This window comes from Pleurodeles waltl, chromosome 4_1, assembly GCF_031143425.1.
Source record: "Pleurodeles waltl isolate 20211129_DDA chromosome 4_1, aPleWal1.hap1.20221129, whole genome shotgun sequence".
Taxonomy (NCBI): Eukaryota; Metazoa; Chordata; class Amphibia; order Caudata; family Salamandridae; genus Pleurodeles; species Pleurodeles waltl.
The window spans coordinates 558,085,947-558,113,392 of record NC_090442.1 but is presented as its reverse complement, the minus strand read 5'-3'; the positions used below and the strand labels follow the sequence as shown (position 1 = coordinate 558,113,392).

General features: G+C 41.2%; 1 protein-coding gene across 3 annotated transcripts in view; it reads left to right on the top strand.

The window, feature by feature from the left end:
* MDFIC (MyoD family inhibitor domain containing) overlaps nucleotides 1-27,446 on the top strand; it is a 183,131-nt gene that overhangs the window by 133,586 nt on the left and 22,099 nt on the right. For all 3 annotated transcript variants that reach the window (XM_069228938.1, XM_069228939.1, XM_069228940.1), the window contains one exon: nucleotides 12,605-12,880. In XM_069228938.1, the coding sequence (XP_069085039.1) occupies nucleotides 12,605-12,880 (276 nt within the window). The remainder of the gene's footprint in view (nucleotides 1-12,604; nucleotides 12,881-27,446) is intronic.

Here is a 27,446-nt window from a genome sequence, read left to right as displayed (position 1 = left end):
AAATTAGCAATGTAATTCAAGTAAACTAGTGTATTTGAATACCTTTAGTATCTGTTACCAGTTGTTTGTTGTGAAACATTCATATCTGGGCACTGTCATATTCAAATTTGAAACAGCATGCAAAATAAATCAAGCAAAACTGTATTGTGAATTTTTTGCATTAAATCGTTGAAAAGTCAGTGTGTAGAAAAAAGTATACCATGTCCTTTTAAATTGCTATATTTAGGTCATGAAAATATTTCTTTCACACCTCTTTATGATGTTAGTTGTCACTGTGTTTCCCTTTTAAAATCAGCAATGCATAAAAAATTCAGTGTGAAATGAAAACTCACTGTAAAAGATAAGATTGCACCTTGTTATTAATTTTAATGTATGCACTTTTTGTTACAGAAGATGCAGTATGTGCTATTTACTGCCTTGAACATATTCAAAGATAATTGCTGACAAAAGCCATTTCAGTGACTGATTTAGTGGTACATCTTGTAATCTGAATGTTAGCAGTCTTTAGGATGCACACTACATATTGATATAGTTTAAAATATTGTGTACTGCTTATCTGTGATTTTCTTTGAAAAACATACAGCATTATTGGACACATTGGGTTTCTTGTGCAGTATCCATAGATGATGTTTTAAAAATTTTGAAATCACAATAGGGTTACATTTGGCTCCTGGAGAACCCCTCCCCCCCCAAAAAAAAAGTTTTTTTATTTTTTATTTTTTTTTAAGCCTGGTCAAGTACATATGAAACATTGAAAATAAAGATCATGTTTTATGTGCAGAGGTAGTTCCAAAGCTCTTTATATAATGTTATAAATATAGTTTCAATCCCTTGTGTAATAATGTATATGCAACTGGCTGCACAGATTATTGTTTAATCTTTACAATTAGAACTTCAATTTATATATTTTTGGCAGAAAGCTAGCTATTGATGCAAAACACATCTCTCTTTCTTATTTGGTGCAAATCTGTTTTGGGGTCATTGAAGAAATAAAAATTTGTATCTCTAGGTACATGGATCCCCTGCAGATTTCTGGGTACCTGCGAGGGATATGCGGGTACAAACGGATCTGAAGCCCAGTAGGAAAAAAAAAAGAAATCACCCATTCACAGCATACCTCTACAGCGCACAACTAATGCTGTGTACAACCCTGTTACCTATGACATTCTATGCACACAGAGGATCAGAGAGGAATACAATTTCAAAGGCGTACCTCATAGTCAAAGCAAAGTAAAATATTGTTTCACCTTAGGTTCAGAACCAAGGCAATACAAATCAGGTTCAAGCAATGTTGTCTTGACAAATCTAATATTACAAACATATTTTTATTTAACATTAACGAGAGAGACAAATCCTACTACATTGCACTACTGGTAACATTTTGCATGTCCTCTTGTTTTGGCCTCAGAATGCTTTGAACAAAATAACCTTTGCGATGCAAATAATGTGTTTTTCCCCATCTATATTCTGGCTCACATGATTTCTGGATATCACTCTACAATGCTCAGACATACAAGATATATTTCACAATTTCCATTTAGCTATCTTGATCTTAGTTTTTTGCTTACATTGCAAAATATAATAAACTTTAGGGTTTAAAATAGATTTCCAATGTCAGCTTAGAGATTTCATATTTTATGTTAATGATGAGGGTTCAACCGTGTGCTATTTTCATATTGTCCCACAATAATGCCAGTAACTGAATACCCAGTGGTTTGGCTACATTAATTTTGAGTTCACATAGCTAAGCATGTATTGCAACTAATTTGTAAACCTTCTTTTTAACAATTTCTGTCAATTTTATTATTTATCCTTTTCCACTGGCCATGTGGACATGTATGCTATCTTGAATTGCTGTAATGAAAATCCACAATTTGTTTTACTGAATGCAGCTTCAGTCTTATTATTTAGAATGTGGGGTATTATAGAGAATTAAGAAATTGACTCCACTTGAATCCATCTACCTTTCAGTGAGGGTTTCCAAACTGTTTAATCACTTTTTATGATCTTTTACTTTTGATTAATTCAGGTCAACAAGTGTTCTTTACTGCTCTCGTTGTCTCTGTTAACACATTAGCTACATCGTATCAAATGTCAATATGTATATTACAATAGGAGGCACTAGTCAAAATGATCACACTTGGTCGTGTTGTCTGCCACAAAAGTGAAACTAGGAATATCTTTCACAATTTCCCAGTGTCATTCAGAATTAGGGTGCTTAACATAGCAAAATAGTAACAGTTCCCAGGGATATCACTGTTGACTGCTCAAATGTTGTCACACACAGATTACAGTATAAAAGGCGAGCACAAACTACCATGCCTCTTACACTGTTTACTAGACTTAATACTCTTAATGTAGAATGGAATATTCATTGCTTACAGTTCTTTTCTTGTGAACAACTCAAATGTATGTTGAAGCAAAACTGGTTAACAACTATGCTACCGCCCTCTCACCAAACTACTTACCTTCTCCAGATGATATCTGGCCTACATAATTGTCCCAAGAAATATCCAATGCTATAAGAAGCACTCTATCTGTAAAAGCCCAGGAAACATGCTACATGGTTCACCGTAAATGGGTTGGGAGACAGACCTTGAATGCCAATTGACTCAGTAGATACTTATAGGCTGCTTAGAAGACTCAGTAGTTACTTATAGACTGGTTAGATGTGGTCAATCAGGCCTCAGTGTACCTCTGGCATTGACATAAATCCAAATTCCACCACAGAGCATAGCTGGAACCACTGTAGGAAGGATGAATGGCCCTCATTTCAATGCACAAACGAATGCATTTTTGAAAATGGCATGGGAGTTAACTAAAAAAGCAGGTTATGGTCTGAAATAACTGAAACAATTAGGAACTTTGTGGGAACCTACCCTATTGTTCTAATTTAAATGTCTGCTGTTTTCATCCTTTTCGATTTTTGGCACCATTAACTGAATGATCATTCTATAGTGGCCCGATATATAGATATTGAGGCATTGTTCAGAAGGGAACCCCAGTCCTGAGGATTGTTCCAGACTTTTTTTAATAGGCTTTATTAATTTATTTGACTTTTTATCTCCCACCAATAAACAAACTTGATAAAAAGTAATGATTGACTATTAGCTAGTTTTATTGTCTGCTACATGTCCCATACAACAATTCCTCCACAATATACCACAGATGGCTATTTTGCTTGAGTAGTTATGGTTAAGTCTTTATTTTCTCTGAAAGGAAATATTTTTGCTGATAATTTTGATACCATTTGATGAATCTGTACAAAATGTGTCAAACAAGTTATGCAGTTGGCTAACCTTTGGCCTGTCGGACATTACAACGCCAGACAAGTGAGGAGCTGGCCCAGTGATGAAGCATTCCACCCCTAAGTGGTGGGTGAGGGCTCTTGCTCCGTTATTATCAATATCCCTTCTGACCTTAGATTTGTTAGATAACATGATTGGTGTTTATTTTAACCCTTTGTAGGAACAGCACATTGTTTTGTTGGATGTTACCATTTAGCATATCAAGGTTTGCATATATCTATATGGGAAACAGTGAAAGGAGGGGGTAAAAAAACATGTTTTAGATACCATTGGAATTGTTGTTCACCACTACAGCAAAACCACTGAAGCAAAGGACACCAGATTTGGCACAAAACTAGAACCTAATTCAGAACAGACTATTTTTGTGTTTTGATTTAAATCCATTCTTAAATGTTTTTGAGATATTTGTGTGACAAATCAGTGTTAATGACTTTTAAAATTTAAGTTTGTATTTCTTGAGCATTAATTTGCAATCTTTTCCACATGCTTGGGTTTGTGGATGGTTTTTGGACTCTGAGTTTTAAAAAACAAATTAATCAAACATACACTGACAGTGTCCACTGACTAGCATGATTGAAATGGCTGGCTGCCACTAGGAAATGTCTGTTTTTTTATATCATTACACAGTGCAAGACCATCCAAGCCCTCATCTCATGTGGTGGTTTCGAGTATCCATTGACATCTGAGAGAATTTGGACTGGGGCCAATGACACCTAAATGTCTTCACATATTATAACTAAAATGCAGTTTTTTAACGTCTGTGTAATCTCTAGCATTCCAAGGACATCCATGTCTTCCACAGAGGTACAAACTCCTATAGTAATTTTAATATTTACAGAACATTAGAACCTTGGATTTCACTGGGCACTGCACTCTCTGAGCTACATTTGTTGGTCATACATGTGGTTGGGCACAGGGCATGGTCTACAGCCTAATACTGTGGCCCCTTGCTACTGCTCATGGTCAAAGACTGTGTGCCGTGAGCACACTTTGCCTGCATGGTGAGGCATCATGCTTAAAGCTTAGGCAGAGGTCATGCCCTTCAGGAAACTTCAGCCTCATATAGCACTCACAAAAAGCACAATAAGAAAAAGCAGGGGTGGCTACAATCCACCACACTGATCTGCAATCACAAGATTGTCAAACTGTGTTACTTACACCCCTGGGTCTCACTGCCAACAGATTCCCTGTAACTTATCAAATACATACAACAAAAAAGGGGAGCACTCTAAGAATTATTATTGATATCTAAATTGAAAAGTGTTTTTAAAGTCCAAATATGTGATTCTTTTCTCTGTTCAGTCCATTGATTCAAGAAGACTGGTGAATGATATATTTGTTATATTCTTTACTGGCTGGGATGAAAAAGTATATGTTGGAAGATGAAAGAATAAAGACAAATATATCATTCGCCAGTCTTCTCGAATCAGTGGGCTGAACTGAGAAGAGAATCATATATTGAGATTTCCAAAAAACACTTTTTAATTTAGGAGTCAGCAATTTGCGTTTGTTCTTGATTACTCCTTGGAGTAATCCCATTTTTCGTTGTATGCATATGGCACCTGATTAAAATGTCTAGCTTCTGGCTATGAATGGTCTTTGTCATTGTACATTTTCATTAATCTGGTTACACTAACAGAAAGATAGCAAATCACAAGTTTTCAGAGAAAAATCTTTATACTTATGCAGAAGAAGCAATGTAAACAAAACAGAAAGGAGTCTGTTTGGAACTAGTAAATCTGGCTCTAAAAAAAGTTGTTTCTATTCCTCTCTTATTGCTTTTTTTAATCTTGTAGTTTTACTAAAATCATGTCAGTGAAACCTAGCCGCTTTCAGTTCTTTAAAATGAAGCTAGAGTAAAGAGACACGAGAAAAAACTAAACACATATAGGGATAGGTGAAGAATACAATGTGGTGTGCTGTGCACCCAGTCCTGCATAAGACCACTCGCAGCTTGATCTTGGCTGCACTGGTGGTGTTGACTAGCAAAGTCTAGCCCCGTGTCAGCATTTACTGTGCATGGCTGAGGGTCGAATGCAGCATGGGTCGGTTGTTTGTGAGATGAATGCAGTAGTTATAAAAAGCCCCAATCTTTCCCTTAAAGTGAAAATATGTATTCTCCTTTTTATTAATCTATATTTAGGAGAAACCCGGACGTTCCGTATGTGGCCATAAATCATGCCCTTTGCCATCCTGTGCTCTCATCTTCTTACATGACATCATTGGTTGTATCAGAAATGCCATTATTGATGATATTGTTACTTTGAAAACATAAGACCAACAAATGTAGGTGTAAGAATATTTCAAATTAATTTTCACTGCTTGAGCATTTTTATACTGCCAAAACCCCCAGCTACAGATACAATTGTAGATTTACTTTACATTAGTGTACAGCATTATGTTGGCTATTCTCCATACCGAATATTAAAATTCAAAGACTCTAAATACAAAAGCAGTGTAAGTTAAGCCACTGTTTGTACTCAATTCTGGCATAATTCATTTCGTACTAGGCATACAGTGTTCCAGCTTCTAGTGCATAGTTCGCACAGTGAAAGTTCCATGTTTAGCATTCTACTTATTTTGTCTTTAGTTAGCCAGTGGCTAAACCACAGGCCTTGTGCATGTTCCTTTAATATAAAACCGACTATATTAATCTTTCATCAGTGTTCTGCCCCTATATTCTACTAAATAAACATAATAAAACGTGGTTTATGTTATGCAATACATTGTGCTATGCATTTAGTGTGTGGGCACCGGGCAACAAAGTGTTACCAAGAATACAATGTAGTCCAGGGCAGTAAAACATTGCAAGTCAAAAAGTACACATTGAACCCATTCAGAACGAAATATTTTTCCTAATTGTTATTGCAAGTATGTCTTTCTCTGGCATTAGCCCTGTAGAGTTGGTTTAACTCCCAAGGGATATTTTCTCCTTCTGTAACGTTTGATATTTACTGTTAGTATTAATTGCTAATTATTGTTGGTGTAGTTCCTGTTGCTATGTCCATAATGAGGTCCCTTGTATGCCTAAAAAACATTGAATCAGAAACTAAGCAAGAATAGTTTAAACATATTTCCTCACTCACGTTATACTTTAGTACACGCCACAGAAGACTTTGCTGTACGATTTCTTTATTAAAATGTTAGAATTGTTAAAGCTGGGGCAATGTTTATCTAGCTTAAAAATACATTACTGTGCAAAGTTTGCAAACGTCCTGAAAAGTTTCTATGTAACATTTAAACTCTTCTTTGCGCAGAGACCTGTGACAATGTACTTTAGCGGAGGAACATGGTAATAGAATATATGATATAGAAATATATTATCTTTTTATTACTGCACCACAGACAGCAGTTTCATGTATAGTTATTACTAGTTACAATATCTGCTAGTTTTCCCTGAAAAGAAGTTCTCTCTATTGAATCATTAATCCAATATTTATAATTCTTATTGAAAATTCAACTCAGCAGTGTATAAAATATAGACCTATCTAAATCAGCTGGTTTGCTACAGATTAAAAATACCCTGGAAAGCAGAATATTTCTTAAGACATTTGGAATTCTTCAACATGGATATTAGATGTTCAGTCTCTCTGTCAGGAAGTGAATACATTGCACATGCCTTTAAAAATATAGCAGCAGGCCAGTCCGATCCTGATGTTGTCAGGACAATTGGTATTTGAAATTGTCAAGTGTATTGAATTAGTTCCTGAAAAGGAAGAATACAAACATTTCTTGCACAAAAATTGAGCAAAATGGAATCTTTTTTTAGAAACGCGTGGTCTGTTTAGAATGATATCGCAGACACTGAAAGTTCACATATCAAACAAAATGCTAGCTTTCCACAAAAAAAAAATGTGTCAAAAAGTTTCTTTGTACCTTTAACGCGTGCGATTATGTAGTACAAAATGCAGAGTTTGTAAAATGTGTTGAATGTAAAGGCAGGAAATGAATAATTCAAAACAACCCATAAGTTTTGCATTCTATTGTATCTTTTATAACGCAGGCAGAAGATAGCAGCATTGTGTTCCCAATAGAGCTGAATTTGCACAAGTTACACCTCTGAAAATGCCAGATGGTCTGTGGTCTACTTCTGAGCTGTCACATATGTAAAATCTGAAAAACGAAAGACAGCTGAATGAGAGAAATGGATCATTAAAGAAAGAGTTCGGGTCCCTCGACATCACAGTGTTTGAAGCAAGTTTTGTCTCAACCTATTCCCATTCCCTGTTTTCGAACACAATCCTGCCATATGTGTGTTTAACTAAAACATGGCAAATTTAATCATAGCATAGTGTCTTAATCTTGTGGGTGTCATGGGTAACGCTGTCATGTAGTAACACTGCAATATCCCTAATTGGAATCTTGAGTGTTTTAAACATGCAGTTTAATTCTCCTCGGAGAAACCTGATAATAAATATGATATGTACGGAGAAAATATATACATTTGTACATGTGGTTGGAGGGAGACAAATGATGGGTTAATCTGTGGTCATATTTGACTACTTTGAAGCCAATAGGAATTATTTAGCGGTTTTATGGATCAAATAAAATTGTTGTTGGTTTATCTTTAAAAACATTGGAGTTCCCAACATGAAAATATGGCTTCACATTTGAGAGCAGCGACAAGCCTCTCAAAAATGTGTGACCACATTTTGAGATTTGCTCGTTCTGCTTAATAACTATAGCCTGGAGACAGAGCAAAGGCCTGAGAGGAGATGCTGTGCTCCCAGACCCAGATGAAGTCTAAAGACGCATTAGAGCTACTTGGGTACACCTTCAGTTCAGATATTCATTTGCACCCATGTATTATGTGTGTATAGAAAACGGAGCTATGGTCCATTCCTCTGTCTACATCACCCAGGTGTGTTACATTTAATCTGCTGTGGGCCTGCTTACATATCACCTAGGGGTGTGGGATTGGATCTACAGGCCTAAAAGCCGAGAAGCACATCAAGGCATTGAGGAACAATTTCTTAGCTACCCTGAAAGGTAAAAAGGTAAATACATTTACTTCCTGATTGCAGATGGAAGTCGGAAACCATTGCGTACTTCGATCCCCAGTTACTATTTGGCATTCAACTCTACCAGCCATGCATCAGATAGATTTTGCTCAGGATAAAGAGTTGTTCATCACTCCCATTCATTTGTGAAAAAGCAATGCAGCAAGATAAGTGCCAGCTACACCATTGTCACTTACCCATAGTACATACTTTGCATAAGAGGCATTTGCAGTTAAGAAACCTAATCAGCATACGTCAGCTCTTTTTGCACATGCAGATATTCATCTGGTGGATCCGTGTATGCAAATAATTTTGTCAGTCTGTCTAAGGAAGCCATCCTACTAAATTAGAATAGAGCTCCAGATTATCCTGACCAGCCTCTAAATGGGTGGCTCAGGCACCCATTATACAAAGCAAAGATGTTCTGAAAGTGTTCCAAAAATGTTTCAAGTATAAAAAACTGTGTAGTACACACTGAATAGATGTTGACCAGCAAATTGTTGCTAGTTTCGACATGCCGAACAGACTCCGAGTGTTACTCTGAAGGCTTCTACAACAGTGCCAGCATTCACAGACTGTGCCTGCTCTACTGGGGAAGGGGACTTCAGTCACCCGTCAAAATTTAAGGGGCAGATTGTCCGTCCATCGGCAGATACTGAGAGAATGAGACAGGCTCTCTATCAGGTTCTTTTTCGGTATAGAAAATCCTGATTTTGGATGCATGCCAGGGAATCCCACAGAATTTGATTTGCATCCACCCTCCCATCATTCCATTCACCCATTATCATCTATTCACTTTTCCATCCTTTAATCCATCTTTTCATTATTTTCACCACCTATTTAATTCCCATTTGACTGTCCACACGTTCATCAATCCTTTAAATTAGTTCACCTTTCCATTTCTCCGTCCATCCAGTGAGCATTCGCTTTACCCATATATCTATACATGCTTTCACTTTTCCAGCCTTTACTGTCACCTGCATATCCATCCCTTCACCAATCATTTCCCCTTCCTTTTATGCTTTCCCCAAATGATCCTTTCATCCTTCTCCCCATTCTTGAACCATCCGTTCCTGAACTCACCTGTTTTTCTTTTCTCCCACCCTTGCTTTCACTTTGACTTTCTCATTTTCCTCCTTCCTTTAACATGTCCTTTCCTGCAACAAATTACTTTATCCCTTTATTCCTTTTTTCCTTTTTCATGTCCAACTTCAAACTATCCCAGTTCTTTCTTTTCTCCCATTATTTTTCGTATATGCTTTTCTCTCTCCCACCTCCGCTGTTTGTTCCTCTCTGTCACTTTTACTGTTTGCATTATTTCTTTATCCCCTTCATTGAACTTAGGTCACATTACAACACTTCTCCACCCGCACCTCTTAGCTCTGCCCTTCCCTGAAGTGCTTTAGGAGCTTTTGTCTGCAGCCCTGTAGACTGAAAAGTGCCATTGTAAAACTAATCAAAGTTTAGTTATCAAGCCCCCCCACCCCCCTTTAAGCTGCTAGAGCACGGGGGTGGGGCGTCTGGAGTTCCCATCACTGTGCTAGATTGTGTTGGGTTTTCCTTATTTAATTAGTCTTATTTTAAGATGGGGTTAATTGCTAAATATGGTGGCAAAACCACAAAACTTCAGAATTTCATATTGCAGTAGTTACTCAAAATTTAAAAATACTAAATACATTGTAACATTTTTAAATTAGCGCACTTTCTGTAAAATACCAGTGAAAGACTGGTTTGCCTGGGCCAGCCTCCAGCAGGTATTTTATGAGAATGTATCATGCAAAGCGAACTCTCGGATAAAAAAAAAAAACAGGAGTGCAAAATACCAGACAATGACATTGTGCTCCAAAGTGTAATTTGAAAATGTTAATAATAATGTTACACATATTTGTACCCCCCCCCCCCCACTATGTTTATGGACCTAACTGTGATGAGCGATCCATATTTTGTGGAAATTATGCATGATGGTTGATAACATTAAAGTCTTTACCAGATCATTAAAAGATTAATTCTGTTCAACATAAAATTTGCTGCACTTTTCAAAACAGATTTGTGCACGGGCAACACACTGCTACCCACCAATTTATAGTGGTTGGCCTACTAGATTGAATAGAGGTGACTTAGTCATAACCTTGTTGATTCTGACAAAGAATTTGCCAATGTCCACGCACAACAATATGAAAAGTAGATTTCAAGCATTTTTTGCTGAGCGGTGTGCTTGTTGAATCCAAAGGAAATAATTTTTAAATGTCTCTGTCACTTTCTAAACTATATAATGGTAAACATGTCAAAGCAGTTGTTTATCTCCCGCTCCCTTAGCCATCTACATGGAGCACTTTTCAATTATATATTACCTGCATGGGCAGGATTTTTTGTTTCACCTGTTACAGGTATAACCTTTCGTATTTGTTTTGAGTGGTGTAGGGAGTCTCCCATCAATGACCACTTTCTGCAAAATTATAGTATTAACCTATCTAATACATATTTAGCACTGAAGAGGTAGTTTAGTGTTGCTGAGATAATTATTCCAACTCGTTAATTCATGTAGCTCAGATAGCTACTAAGCCTTCTACAACATTCCAAGGTTATGTACAACTAACTCTTTATAGTTGAAACGTTTTGACTCATGCAATTTGGTGGCATTTTTTTCCGTAATTGTTTATAGAAGTATACGGCATGGAGTTCACCCACCTGTGTCAGCTACCAGTCTTACATCAAGTATACATATTCTATGCTACAGCCATACTTTACTTGTAGTATATGAAAACAACATATTCTAAAGATGCAACCTTTGATATACATGCACAATATGCTCTAACTGTGGCGACCTACAGCCTCCCTTCCGTAAATTCCTGACTCTGATAGACTGCAGCAGCTATACAATACTTGGCAGATGAAGGGCTATGGACAACACAGAATAAAGACAATAAACTAACCGTTGCTTGCCTCTACTGCCATAACTAACATGGTTGCTTTATTGGCCCCCTGTGCCAGCAGCTTTCTTTTACTCCTGGCCTATGCTGGGCCTGCACGAGTATTCCAGAACACTGACAGCCATATCTAACTGAATGCTGAAATCCCATTGCTGGACTTGTATGAGGTCTTGGGATACCCCTGTTTCATCAGTCAAATACCATGCCTTTCCTCCTGTTAAGTTCTGACAGCTTTAGCCTGTTGAAATTTATCAGGGACTCACACTTTATAGCACCCAATAATAATTTGACGTAATAAAGTCTGCGCAACTTGGAATTTTGTCCCGTTGCAATTAGGCCTATACTGAAAGCTTTTAGTGAACAGGCATTGACAAACTAATAGGTCTGGTGTTGGATGCTAGCCTGTTAGCTTTGTCAATGCTTGTTTTGTTTTGTCTCATGGGTTTTGCAAAACTTTGTTAGGGAAGCTGCCAGGCCCGCGTCAATGTAGAAAAAATCCCTGAAAACTAAAATAACGTTTGCTCTCCAAAAACTCATATTGGCCTAGAAATTAATGACACCGAATGGAACTAACTACTTTGCATGAATGGCAACATTTTGGAATTAGAACTGGGGGGGTCTGTATTTTCCACAAAGACTTTTATTGAAAACAGGAGCAATTTCACGTGAGAGACTATGACTGTTAAATAAAGACGATTTTGGCTTAAAACAAATCTGGAATCTCCCATCTGAATCGAGTCTGTTGGCATGTATGACTTATTGTGTGGACCTTATAAAAGGATGCTCACTACCATACATTTCGAACTCCATTCGTGCAAATGGGTATTACAATGATCTCTTCGGAGCACATCAGCCAGGTTGTGAGCAATATGATTGTACACATATTTGTTCTCGCTAGAATTTTGGTACTTCACAAAATAAGAAATCTTACATTGGCTGTAAAATACTCTACCTAGCAAAAGAGCGTAAGCGGCCCGGGTTTTCAAAGAGAAGAATAAAGCCAGGAAAGACACCCACTCTTTGCAGAAAAAATAAAGGGTGCAATTTCTGAATTATGCTCCGACTCCAATCATGAAGTGTAATTTATTTTACAACTCTCATTTTTTATTTGCACGTGGGACATTTGAAATCTAGATGTATCATTTTTTCCACTTAAGTGCAAGTCAAACAGGTTCCGCATAAAACTGAAACATGTTTGAAGATGGACGTTGACCACTTGGGTCTACGTGTGATTCAAAGCATGAGCATTTGTTGCTGCTAATACTGTTTACCTTTTCTTTTAATATGCTGTTTTTCAATGTGAGAAATAATCAGAGCGCTAATGCGTTGAAATTACATGTCCGCTCTGCTTTTATTAACCTTTCAGCTCAACCTCAACGTCTGCCAAAGCCCAACGATTCAGTACCGGAACAAAGCCCGGAAGAAACTGCTATGATACAAAATGGCCATGCAGGTTTGAGTAACGGAAATGGCATTCACAACGGGGTCAGGCATGGAACCGCAGATCACAGAAAGCTTTCAGCTCCTGTTTCTCAGAAAATGCACCGGAAGCTCCAGTCCAGTTTATCCGTAAGCAGCGATGGCAGCAAAAAGAGCAGAGAGAGCTCGACTTATTCTCAAAAGGGAGGCGCTTCTCCTGAAGGTAAGTTGAAAGCTTCCATATTGTTGAGTGGGGGACTGGTGCATGAAAAATAGTTCACATGAACTGCCACCTTTTGAATACCTGTGCGACTTTTTAAACCCAATGCTCCACAATTAGACCAAACTTAATCATGCAAAAATGAGTCTCTCATTATTGCATCTTTGTGTTTCATAATGGATATTAGACAAGTCATTGGCGAACTGAAAGCAGTCCAGGCTGCAGACATTTGGTTACCACTTGCAGAAAGGTGGAACCTTGCCTTGCAACCACTCAGGTATTGGAAAGGCAGGACAAGTGACTGCCTTTGGACATTGAAAACCATTGGCAGGCAGGACGTGATTGTATACACTTTGCTGGGCCACATGGGAACATAGTAATCTTTCTGTACTCAGGCACACAGTTTCATCTTACTGTGGGAGCAGAACAAGCTAAAGTATCTCACAAAGTGTACTCCCAGCTTTGGCGAAGCCAACACAAGTAGGCATCCTTCACTGGCGTAACAAAGGTCCCCTCAGCTCCTGAGGTGCAGGGCGGGCCATAGCTCCAGGGGGGCCCCTCAGCACAGTACGCTGGCCCAGTGCTTCATTTGTAAATAAAAAGGTGCTGGTATCCAAAGCCCTCCTCTTAAACACGCAGCTGCTGCAATTAAATGTGCGAACACAGAATACTGAGGTAGCTTAATCCTAAAGCCATCTCGGGCCTCTTCAATCCATGTAAAGCCACTCCCTGCACCTTCATCTCACTCTTGCAGCTTTCTGCATTCTCCCTTAGTGACGCTTTTTAATTTTTCTCTTCCTCCATCTTTCCCATGTGTGTCTTTTGGTTGCAGCAAATGCTTGAGTCAGAAGCATAAGCCCCAGCCCCGAAAAATAAGTGCCGGTGCTCAGCACCGGAAACAACAAGCACAAATTCAGCACTGCGCTGGCATAAGACCTTCTGAGGGAGTCCGGAGAGGGGGCCCCTTCATGTAGTGTGCTGGGGTGCCCCCTCAGGTTTCATTATACCACTGGCCTCTTTATGTTTTCCACTTGACAACCATGCATGTGGGTATAAACTAAACAGCTGTGTATTAATTTCATTGTCTCCTAGGACATTTTACCCATTACTCGAATCATACATTTTTCGTATGGGTTAAGAAACTTTAGTTTAATTTGGAAAACAGACTTTTTTTGTCACACCTAATTGAATATTTTGTGTTTTGCATTATAAATAGTTTACTGCAAACGGATCAAAATGTGTTTGTTGTAGTCGAAATCTTAGTACTGTCCCTCATGTTACAGTAATCGCTTAAATGTGACAGACTGTGCATTATGTTAACCATAGCACTGGCGGTTTGCTTGTAAAGTGATGCACTGAGAAGTCATTTTAAACGTGCATTTATTTAGACTAATGTTAAAAACCCTTGTTGTATTATGGTTTAATTACATGTTTGAAGAATTTAATTGATAACATGTTATAATTTAGACTTTAGACCAATAGTATGTTTTGAACTAATATTACATTTCTAATGATTAATGATTTGAATACGTGTGCAAAAATAGAGAAAGTGCAGTTCAACATTATACTCACTGAAATGTATTGACAAGGCTATTTCGATCAAAGTTACTGCAACATGAAGAATTATGAAGAATTATTAATGCAAAATTTATAGTTGCATATTAAAATGCGTGTTTAATGGATGCTGTGTTAATTGACTTGCGTTATCCTAAGTGAGGCCTGCTAAAACCTGTTCTCATGATTGTGCAAAAAAAATGCAATGTCATTTCCTTAACATGAATTTTCTTTTAGTCTTCGTTCCCATGAGAAATCTAGCTTTGGTAATGGACCGCTATTGTTTTACACACAGTGAGATGTAGAACTTTGACCTTGAATGTGGAACATTCTGGGCAATGGACTAGCAATATAAATATTTGTTTCAAAATCATGTGAACGTTCACGGATGGATGATATTCCTATGACAGACTTGTATTAAGAAGGAACAGTTAGTACTTGCGTTGGAGGCAGGTTGGAAAGGAATTGTGGAACTCTTCTTGGTGGCTGATAGACTTTGGATCTCCCCCGGCTCCTATTACTGCCACCAAAAATGTAGGTGTCACTTTTGACAACTGTCTCTCCTTTAAATCGCATGTCAATTATATTGTTAAAACTAGCTTCTGGACATTGAAAATGCTGAAAAAGATCTTACCTTTTCTTCAAAGGGAATCGAGAATTACAGTGACGTTAGCATTGGCAATATCTAAGTTAGACTGTTGCAATGCTTTGATGCTCAATTTGGATAAGTCATCTCTGAAGAAGCTTCAGCTGATTCAGAATACTGCTGCCCAGGCTATCTTAAATCTTCCCCATTCATTTAAAACAACTGCACTGGCTTCCAGTGGCTCAACATATTATTTTTAAGACCTTATGTCTGACCTATAAAGCAGTACATGGAAATGGTTCTACATATTTGGCTTCCCTGCTATGCTGGTATAAACCCAATCGGCAACTCCGCTCGATAGGAGCATTCAGTATTCAGGTCCCCCGCACCTATAAATCGAAATGGGGTGATAAAGCATTTACAGTGGCTGCATCCAAATGCTGGAATTCTCTTCCCCTGTTTTATCAGGAAGGAACAACATTTCTTGGCTTTTAGGAGGCTAGTCAAAACGTGGCTTTTTCCGCGCTAGTTTTCTTTGTATTAACTTCTACTCTGTTGGCACCTCACCTTACCTTCTGAGCGCTTCCATGCCTCGGCCAGAATGCGCTTTATAAATACAAATACAAAATACAAATACACTGACGCTGAGGGCACCAGTGGGACGGAGGGTGAGGGGAGCACCATGGCGGAGACAGTTCAGACTCTGATACCTCCTCCGATGGAAGCTCCCTGATGGTGGCAGACACCTCTGTGCTCACCCCAGCTACAGGTACAGCCACCACCCCGTACTAACACCACCCTCCCAGCAGCCCCTCATCGAGTTGCCCGTGCCCACTCACCCAGGAGGGTGGGCATCTCCTTCGCCCCAGGCACCCCAGGCCCTGCCCCAGTGAGCCCTGCTGCCCTGAGTTAGGAGACTATTGACCTCCTGAGATCCATCTCTGTAGAGCAGTCAACCATTGTGAATGCCATCCAGGGGCTGGCAGCCCAAATGCAACAAACTAATGCATTTCTGGAGGGCATTCACACTGGCTTGGCAGCCCAACAGAGATCAATCCAGGCTCTGGCCTCCTCTCTGATGACAGCCATTGTCCCTGTTTTCACCCTTCCCCTCCAACTTCCTCATCCCAATCCCAGTCCCCTCAGCCCCAATCTATCCCAAGCATACAGGCAGATGAGCATGCACACAAGACAACACACAGGAGTGGCACAGGCAAACACCATTACCACACATCATCCCACAGGCACTCACACAAACACCATCCAGATGCAGACAAACCAACATCCACAATTTCCACTGTCTCCCCCTCCTCCACCTCCCTCCCAGTAGCGTCTACACTCACACCTGCATGCACTACATCCTCATCCACTACCAGCATCACTACCACACCTAGCAGAATACACAACTCACTGGCAGCCACCTCCACAACAGCCATGCACACGTCCCCTGTGTCCTCTCCCACTGTGTCTGTCCCCCCCACTAACGCAAGCACTCAGATACACAACAGCCATCCACCTCATAACAGCATCCATCCCATGCACCTGCCCCCAAAATCAGCAGACAGACACCTCCTACAATCACTCCCTGTTCCTCCACTCCCAAACCTTCTCCCTATTCCCCCCATTGTCCCTAAGAAGCTTTCCACCATTGACCCCTTCCCTACCCCTCCCCCCATCCTTGACATCTGGCCAGGGCCGCAAAAACCCAGGCATGCACCTCAGCCACCCAGCCCATGGGCCCAGTAGTCTCCACACCCACTCGTGGTGGGATAGGATCCAGAACACTTGTGCAGAGGGTGAAGGAACCTGCACCACGCAGCCTCAAGGAAAGGGTGCCTGCCCCAGCTGCTGCCCGGAAGGGCAAGGAGCCTTCCCCAGCTGCTGCCCGGAAGGGCAAGGAGCCTTCCCCAGATGCTGCCCGGAAGGGCAAGGAGCCTTCCCCAGCTGCTGCCCGGAAGGGCAAGGAGCCTTCCCCAGCTGCTGCCCGGAAGGGCAAGGAGCCTTCCCCAGCTGCTGCCCGGAAGGGCAAGGAGCCTTCCCCAGCTGCTGCCAGGAAGGGCAAGGAGCCTTCCCCAGCTGCTGCCAGGAAGGGCAAGGAGCCTTCCCCAGCTGCTGCCAGGAAGGGCAAGGAGCCTTCCCCAGCTGCTGCCAGGAAGGGCAAGGAACCAGCCCCAGCTGCTGCCAGGAAGGGCAAGGAACCAGCCCCAGCTGCTGCCAGGAAGGGCAAGGAGCCAGACCCAGCTGCTGCCAGGAAGGGCAAGGAGCCAGGGGCAGGGACTCAGACGGAGCCCCCACCACCAACAATGGTTGTGCAGCCGTCCGAGGCTGCAGGGGAGGGGATGGGCTGGAGCCTCCCCCCACCAGCAGCACCGCCACCTCCAGTGGGCAGCCATCCAAGGGTGCAGGGGATTGGCAGGACCTTCCCCCCCCCCCCCACCAGCAGCAGCTGCAGCAACCGCACCACCACCGGTGGGCAGCTGTCCGAGGCTGCGGGGGATGGACTGGAGCCTCCCCCCACCAGCAGCACCTCCACCTTCAGTCGGCAGCCAACCGAGGCCGCAGGGGATGGGCTGGAGCCTCCCCCCACCAGCGGCTGCAGCAGCGCGCTACCACCACTGAGCATTCGTCACCGCCAGCGGACAGTATGTAGTCCTGCCTCCATGGGCTGCTGTGCAGCCTACCCCCTGCAATCCAGTGGGTATGACACCCACCTGAGAGACTGTGACCTTGCACTCCCCAGGATCAAGTGCACAGGGCACGATGTCCCCTCCAGAACCAGTGGGTAAGACACCCACCAACCCCAGCTTCCCCAGGATCAAGAGCACAGGGCACGATGCCCCCTCCAGAACCAGTGGGTAAGACACCCACCAACCCCAGCCTCCCCAGGATCAAGAGCACAGGACATGTTGCCCCCTCCAGAGCCAGTGGGCAAGTCACCCACTTGAGAGACTGTGGCCTTGCACTCCCCAGGGCCAAGCAGGGGGCATGTTGCCCCCTCCAGAGCCATTGGGCAAGTCACCCACTTGAGAGACTGTGGCCTTGCACTCCCCAGGACCAAGCAGGGGGCATGTTGCCCCCTGCAGAACCAGTGGTGTTGTTCCATCTGCCAGCTGAGGTGCCTCCCCATTCCCACCCCCCTGAGGAGCCTGCCTATTTTCCAACTGATGCCCCTGCAGTGTTCTCTCCGTGTTGGTGCAGGTGACAAGTGGGGCCTTGGACTTTGGCTTGTGGCCCATGCACACTGAGGTCTGGGCAGTGTCCCTTGAACTGTACATTTGTATATACCAGTTACATTGCATATTTCTTATTTCTACTGTGTTGATCTTATTACACTCACTTTTGTAAATTCATGTTGTCCTTGCATTTTCCATCTGAGGTATGGGGTATATATGTTTTATTACTGCAGCTGATTGTGTGTATGGTTTGTGTGTGGGGGGATGTTGTGCGTGCGTGTGTGTGTCACTCTCTTTTTCCTCCCCCCATTGTGTGCTAGGCATCAGTACACACCATCATCGTATTCGCCGTCGTTGGTGTTGGTGGTGGAGCAGCACGCAGAAGAGCATTGGGAAGACATGCAGCTTGGGATCCATGGCAGTGTGGTTGTTCCCTATGTCTCCAGTGGTGAGTCCTTTCACTTCTGTGCAGTGTTTCCGCCAGGGTTTTGATGTTGCTGGTACCGCCCTGGAAAAGGTGGCAGATTACAGGGTCTTAATACGGTGGGCGGGACATTGGCTTCTGCCTGCCTGTAGGCGGCTAACGCCGTAGTGGCTGTTGTTTCCGCCCTTGCGGTCGGTGTGGTAAAGTGGCTGTCTATCGGAGTTCTCACCGCCATGGTCATAATTTGGTGGTAATTACCACAAAACCACCACGCCAGGGTTGTAATGAGGGCTATTATGTTTTGCAAGTGATTATCCGTGATTATGAGCTATGCCTTTATTATAGACATTTGAACAATTAGTAGAAGCTTTTGAACATTTGCTCTTGATGAACTTTCTAGAATATCAAGGAACTTTTTGTAAATAATTTGAATCATTGAAGTCCCTATTTTTTATTTGTTCTGCATGCAAAATGGAAGGACTGAAAAGATACAGTGATATTTTAGACCGCCTCACATTTTTTACTTTTATTTTGAATTTGGATTTTCAGTCTGAAATTAGAGAACTCATGGAGTTGAATTGAAGTAGATGTAGTAAACATAAATACACATATATAGGTTTAGTGGTAGTGGTAGTCATTGTAATTATATTAATGCTCATTTGGTTTAGTTTGCCCATAGCATGTGTTTCTGAGAAGGTTACATCCAGAAGTATTCCCAATTTAGCTAATTCTATTGTTAATCAGAATTCACTTTACAGTGATGAGAAACAGTTACAAACTGATGGTTCTAGAGGTGATTTATCTACAAATGTTTATTATAACATAGAAGCTAGAGATTGTTATGTTTGCACACAGTGGTGTGATCATCATAATGAGAGGGAATGACATACCATAGTTTACATCTAACCTATAGAAGTTCCTATAGCCTGTTAATACCATTGCTGTATTGGCAGGAGTATTATGACTACTTCTACTCAAATTATGACCCATGTTTTAAATTGTCCCCATTATGAAACATTTAAGCAGCATTGTAATGACAATGAACATTGAGACACTGGTAGGTTTCTTTGAGCCACATTGACATTTGGTGCAGTTTATGCCCACAAGAACAATTTGACCTGTATTCTTAGCCCAGTTGAGAAGGAATTCATTGGACATGTTGAGGAAAGGCGAAAAAGCTATGAAAGTTAAAATAGAAAGAGGAATAGTTTTACTAAACTAGGCAAAAGTTGAGATACAGGCAGTTGCTGGAAATCAAGGATTCCTGTCTATAGAGGTTCAACTTGTAGGGAAATTATTATGTATATATAGACCCAGATCAAAGACTGACATGTTATGTAGAAAGTAGCAAAGGTAAAGATTTAATTTTGTTTAGGAGTGTTTGGACTTTTATGCTGAATGGAGAAGACCTCGCCATACCAGGTGTTTACTTTCAATGTGGGAAAACACCTATTACAAGCTGCTGAAATGTTGGTATTCTTAATGTTACCTGGGAGTAGTTTTTCCAAGGATATATCTTGTGGACCATTTTATTTATCAAGTCTGAAGTGAGAAATCAAACACTAGATTTAAAAGAAGAGCTAGTGCCTCAGAGATTGTAGGAGATATTTTTGGTACCAGAACTTCATCAGTAGGAGTCAACTTGAATTATCTCAAGACTAGAGAGTTGTCAACTATAATAGATAAATTATCTACAGACATTGCAGGTGCCACACTATTAATGGACACAGAAATAGTTGCTGTAAGATCAATCGTTTTTCAAAATTGCATTGCGTTAGACATTCTTCGAACAAAGGAAGGCGGAGTTTGCAAAATGTTACCTGCCCAGCACTGTTGCATTTACATATCTGACAATAGTAAAAGTAAGGAGATAAAAAAAGACATTACAAACATGACTGATCTGAAAAAGGACCTGAAAGGCCTAGCAGCGGCAGGTCCAGAGGAAGCAATAGGTGGTGGTTTTTCAGCTATTGGAAAGTGGTTTGGAACCCTAGGAAAAGGGAATGTAAGAACCATTTTGAGACCCCTGTTGATAATGGTTTTGTGTGCCCTAGTTGCAGTTGGCTTGTACAAATTATTCAAGAAGCTGAAGTAGAAAAGAGCGAAGAACAAACAGTGAAAAGAGGTGATTGAGATGGAGACTAGGAGAAGCATTTACTATAGTAACATCAAGCAGTTAGAGGACTTTAGAAGACCTTACCTGAATAAGCTTCTGAAATTTTGAGCTGCCTCATTGAAAATGTGAGGTTGAGATTATTGTGATGGCTTGGCTTGCCATGGAAGAAGGGACTGATGTAATCAAAATCTTAGTATTTTCCCTCATGTCACGGTGCGCACCTAAATGACAGTTTAGTCATTATGTTAACCATATGGTCACTTTGTGTGCTATGTGCTGACTGGCTGTGTGTTCCTAACTAAATGTGGCGCCCAGCTTTATGGTTTACTTGTAAAATTATGCTTTGAGAAGTCATTTTAAATGGACATTCATTTAGGGGAACATTAGAAACCCATGTGGTATTAAGGTTTAATTACACGTTTGAAAAAAATTATTAACATTATATTATAGACTAGTAGTATGTATTGAAACAGTATTGAATTTCTAATGCTTAATGATATAAATACAAAAATAGAGAAAATGCAGTTCCACGTTGTACTGACTGAAATGTATTGACAGCTATTTTATTTAAAGTTACTGTAACATGAATGCGAATGAAGAATTATTAATGCAGAGTTTATAATTGCATATTCAAATGTGTGTTCAGTGGATTTATTGATGTGCTGTATTAATTGACTTGTGTTAGTCTAAGTGAGGCCTGCTAAACCCTGTTTTCATGATTGTGCAAAAAAATGAAAAGTAATTTCCTTAACGTGAATTTTCTTGCAGACTTCGTTCTCATGACAAGTCTAGCTTTGGTAATGCACCCATATTGTTTTACACCTAGAGAGATGTAGAACTTTGACCTTGAAAGTGAACCATCCTGGACTGTGGGCTAGCAATATAAACATTTGTTTCAAACTTGTGTGAAGCTACATGGATGGATGATGTTCCCATGACAGACTTGGGAAGAAATGTGAATGTTTCATTTTGGAGACACATGGTCGACTGCTATTGGATGATGCCCTATCAACGTCAGTTGAACTGACAAATCATAATGCCGTATGAACTTTAAAATATCGATGACCACTTGGACTTTGGTGACAAGAAGGAGAGATGAGAAGTAGATTTTCTAGATTCTTGTATCACAAATGCTGAACGCCTTGAAGAGGTATCTTCCTCTCTGCCCCTGCCCTTTTGAAATTCAGGGGTGTGGAATTCCTGTATCCTAACACCCAGGACATATTGTTTGGAGTCAAGGGCAACTAGTTTTCATGATTATTGTGTTTTGTGACAGGTAGGCCCAACCCCCTGCAGCACAAACCCTTTGGCTGACAGTATACAGTACCACATCATGGATCAGGCAAAAAAGGATTGTCTGCAGTTGAGGTAACACTTGTCCATAAACTAAAACTGTTTGAGCTTGCATTTATGGTTCATTAATGTAAAGCATTTATTATTAGAGTGAACATTCTAAATACATGTTTCAAGCTCGAACTGCAGCTGCTGGTTCCAGCAAAAAAATAATGTGTACACATGGTTGCAAAGTTTAACAATATGAGGCTACATGTAATGCTCCCAGAATGCTCTCCGGTGAGATGCAACTATTTGCAGAAGCTTAAAAGCAAGATTGATGATTCATTGCTTTCAAAATAAAATTTTCACAAAAAATGCAACTGGGGGAAAAACATGTTTTGCTGAATTACTGTGAGATTTTAGAAACCATTTCTTTGAAGCATCATTCAGTGAAATGTTTTGATGTATGCTAGTATTTCCAAAAAATATTCATAATGGAAAATCAGTGAAAAAACTTTCAACAATATTATGAGAAACATGAAAATAAATAAGCATTGACAAAGCCAATAGGTCCAAAGCTGGTGGTCAGTCTTTTGGTGTCTTAATTTGACACGACTTTTGTAAAACTTGTGTAACAAGTATTGGCAAAAAGTAAAGATATTTTTGATCTCTAAAAGCACACCCTGCCTCAGTATTTCTGGCACTGAACAAAACTACTTTGTGTGCCAAAATCCTCCTTGTGAAAGAGCAGATTGCTATCACTCACATTGAAGCCAGCAGATAGATAGATAGATAGAGTGAAAGATAGAAATCTTTCTTTTTTAAAAAAAAAAACTGTCTTCGTTAATGCCAGACCTAAGTAGGGGCCCACCTGTTAAAGGGAGTCACGAAAGTGCATCCATGCTACATGTCTTTGTAGTAGTGCAGATTTACATATTTCATTAATTCACATGAATTCACAGAAGTAGGCCAGGAAATCATACTCCTAGAAAGTATTTGTGAACTGCAGTTTAGCACAAGCACATATACATGTGTATATTCCAACCCTGGTAGACGTTTAGGCAAGCGCTTGTGAAAACCCATAAAAGGTAATAGTAGGTTTGCACAGACTCTAAAGGCCATTCCAATCCTGAAACATTTGCTTACTGCTGGCTCCTGCCCAAGTATGTAGATCTGCTGAAAGAAGGCAAAATAAGGGAATTGCTAGTATTCAGGCCTTACTATAGTATTAGCCCTGGAATAATCAGAGAGGCTATTAGCAGAGCTTTTACATTTTGAGATTGTTCCCAGAATGTGTAGCCATTCTACATGACACCAAAGGCATAAGTTGATGTTTACAGGACATGTTGATTTATGAAGGAACATGTCCTAAGGACAAGTAGATATTTTATTAAATTCCACACCCCTAGAAATGCCATGCTGAGACCTAGAGATTTTCTCCCTAGCCCATACAGAAAACTCTTAACTGAGCTTCTGACCTGCTGACACTTTCCTTTTCTTTTTATCTTTGTTTTTTCCACCATAGTTAGTGTTATAATGCCCAAGATTATTTTTCCTATTTCTTTTTGTCCCCTTTTGTTCTTTTTGTATTTTATCCACGTGTGCTCTGCCCCACACATGTTATTCCTTGATTGGCTAATCGTTAGAGTTTTCCTGTGCCCAGCTAAATTGAACTTTAATGATTCAAACTGACTAGGTGCTTGTTAAAACTGAGCAACACTTGTTTTCTGATACTTTTGCTGATATTCTGTGTTACCTTTATTTAATCCCTAGTTCTTTAAACGTTAGTTTGCCTAAACATGTTTAGTTCCCTTGGCCAGCTCTTGATGGTATTGTGGGGCATATTTACAAGCCCATGGCACCACTGGAGCATCACTTTTTGTGACACTCCTGTGGCGCTGTGCATTCTGCATATTTACAAGGTGGAGGTAAGCCACTTTTTTGTGGCTTAACGCAGCCTTGTAAATATGCCCCTGATGTAGTTTTCAGCGGCGGTGGGGCATATAGTGGGTGTTGCTGTGGGCGTTCTACACAAGGTGTATAGAACTACACTGTAGAGATGATGGTCATCAGCATCGGTGGGAGGGGATATGCAACAGAGGGGAGGAAGCCCTGTGTGTCTATCTTGTTACATTAGGATGGCTTGTTGACCAAGGCTGGTTGAGAGTTGAGTGGGATATTGCCATTATCAACGGGGTCAAACTGTAGGAAAGTCCTCCTTTTTGCCCTTGTCACCCCCACACTTTTTGGACAGGTACTGATGGTTACTAACTCTTGGCTGTGCCCTGATTACTGCTTACCAGTCCCAGGGCCAGTGCTCTGTGTAAAGTGGATATGTAAATTAGGCTAATTATAATTGGCAAAGTTAACCTAGCTATAAGTCTCTAGTATATGGTCGGGCAAGGAGGTTTAGGGACCCAGCATAGGTAGTGCCCCCATAGGTGCACTGCTGAGGTGCCCAGTGTCATTTTAAAGGCAGGCCTGCCTTGCTGGCTGCTTTTAAATTAAAGTTAGATGCACATTCGACTTTGGAATTTAAAGTAGTTCCAAAGTCTTAAACTACCTTATTTTTACATATACGTCACCCCTAAGGTGTGCCCTATGTGCCCCTAAGGCTGGGTGCTATGTAACTATAAGCAGGGACCTTATAAAAATAGTTTTATAAGCTCTGGTGAGGTAAAACAGCCAAATTTGTTTTTCCCTCATTGTAGTGAATGGCCTCCATAGGCTAGAATGGGGAGACTTTATTTTAATTTTAAAAGTCCCCTTAAGTAACAGATACCACGTGTTTGGTATCAAATTAATTGTTATAATAAACCCCACAACTTCCAGTTGTGGGATTTAATATAACTTGTTCAGGTAAAGAGTTTTAAACATTACCTGACAAGTTGACAACTTCAGCCCTGCAGTGTTTCTGCTGCTGTGCTCTGATTGGCCAGCTTCTGGCAGCCTGACAAGGCTGCCTTGATGAGGTGTGAAGTGGCCTGGCTTCGCACAAAGAGATGTGCCTGTGGGAGGAGGTCTCCCTTCAGCAGATGGTGAGGCAGGAAGGGGGAGGGCAACCAAGCTGGTCTTCAAAGGCAGATAAGGACATTTGGAGCAACCCAGCAACGCCCCCACATCCTGCAAACCCAGACAATTAGGTGCCCCCTTGATTAGATTAGGAGAGGGCAGGAGAGGGGTGTGTTTAGGATTTTTAGCCACACCAGTGGGTGGGCTCAGCCAGATGTGACCTCCAAAAATCACTTTCAGTCATAATGAATTTTTGAGGAATGTTGCTCCCTGGGATTGATTTTTGCCACACTTCCCAGGAAGTGGTCATCACAGGGGGAAGGACCCTGCACCTGATTGGAGAACCAGGACCCTCCTATTTTTCACCCAGGAGCAGGGATAAAACTGGCAGACCTGCTCCCACACCTCAGATCCCCATCAGATTCCAACAAGGAAGAACCACAGGAGAAGAAGGACTGCCCTGCTGGACCCCTGGCCTGCACCTGGACCCTGCACTCTGAAGGACTGCACCAGCTGCACATTTGGGCTTCACCACAAGAAGGACTTTGCCTGGCTTCATCTGGTGCAAGGAGGGACTCCCTGTTTGCTACAGGCGAAAAATAGCTAACCAGAGTCCCCTGCACCAACTGAAGAAACCAACCAGCTGACTACTGTCCAGTGGCCAAAAAGGAGTTTGCGCCAGGTGCGTTCGGGGAGTTGTAGTCCACACTCCCAAGGATCGTCTCAGAGCTTCTAGAACCTTGGGGTGAACTGTGGACCCCAAAAGACCCAAGAAGTTTGGAGAAGTTTGAAGAACTTTTTAAAAAAGCTCCATAGAGGGACCAACCCGCCACGGCAACTTTAACCGGCTTGCCTCAACCGCGACCCGGTCTGACTTGCAGGTTCGTCCCAGTGAAGAAAATCTCCAAAAAAGAGACTAAGTCCAAACGTAGGAAGTTGACCGGGACCTCCCAGACAGCGTATCCGAGGAGGGCTCCAAGGACGTCGGATCAAGATCCAAGTTTGCCACTGTCGAAGGATTTTCACCTCGAAAAAATTACTAAGTCCGAAGGTAAAGATCTCCACTGAGGGCTCCCGCGACGCGTATCTGGAGAAGGGTTCTAGGAGGTCGGATTGGACTGGCAGGTTCGTCCCGCTGAAGAAAATCTTCAGAAAAACAACTAAGTCCGAAGGTAAACATTTGACCGGGGCCTCCTGTGGGCTGTAGCCGAGCCGGGCTCCATCGCGGGTAGCCTTCAACTTTGACTTTGCCCCGGTCAAGGTGCGACCAGATGACCAGATTGGCGCTTTTTGTTTCTAGGTGCTAGAAAACAATAATTGTTTAAAAATTCATATCTACGGTTCCCCTTATCCGATTTTATTTGTTTTTGTGTCATTTTAAAGATACAAATATAATCTATTTTTATAAATTGGTTTTGGATTTTTAAACAGTTTCCTGTGTTTTATTTAATTACTGTTTTGTGATATTTGAATGCTTTACACTCTGTCGCCTAAGTTAAGCCTTGTCGCTCATTGCCGCTCATTGCCAAGTTACCAAGGGTTGAGCTGGGTTTAATTTACTGAGACCTAACGGGATCTAAGTGGAGGTTGGTGGCCTATTGCTAAGTGTAGGTACTTACCTGCCCTTACCTATAACCCATTTTCCAACACAAACCATTTATGAATAGTTCCCATATTCATATAAATACCTCTACATTGTCCTGTAGTCTGTCAATAAGCCTGTCATACAATGCATTTTCATACATTTTGATCAGACACTCATCATGGGTAGGTCTTTGTGGAGCTCTCCAGTGGTACAGTATGCATATTTTTGCTGTGTTTATTGCAGTGGCTTACATCCATCTTGTGTGACCTGTTAAGATTGGGAAGTCAACTGCATTGTGCAGCAGAACTAGCTTGCACAGTAAGGCGATTGGCATATTAAGTGCCCCATATGGAAGGATACTATTCCCTCAGGCCTGCATGTGGCTAGATGTTGTAGATCTGCTGTCCCGAAGTTTTTTTTGGTTTCCAGTGCCAGTGCCAATTTTGGAGTGTTTTTTCAAGAGGACAAACTTTATCCTGGCTTTTCTCACCCACCTGTCCACATTCCAAATTGCATCAGTCCAGTCGTTGCCCCCATAGTCAATTTGTAGCAGTCTTTCCATGTACTGCTCAGTTGCTTTTAAAAGTGAGTGAAGGTGGTGTACTGTGAGATTGTAGAATCCAGAAACCACCCTTTAGGCACACCCCAATGTTTCTGGAAATTGTAGTACAGGGCATCCTTCGATTGCCCACAGTGATGGTCCCAGTGGGCTAACATCTTTCATCAGTCAGGTTTATAGCTCCGGCACAATGCCATGCTCCAAGGGGAAGAAATTGACTATTTCCAAAGTTGGAGGTGGGCACATCCCCTTTTGAGGAGGTGGGGCACGGCACAAATCTCAGAT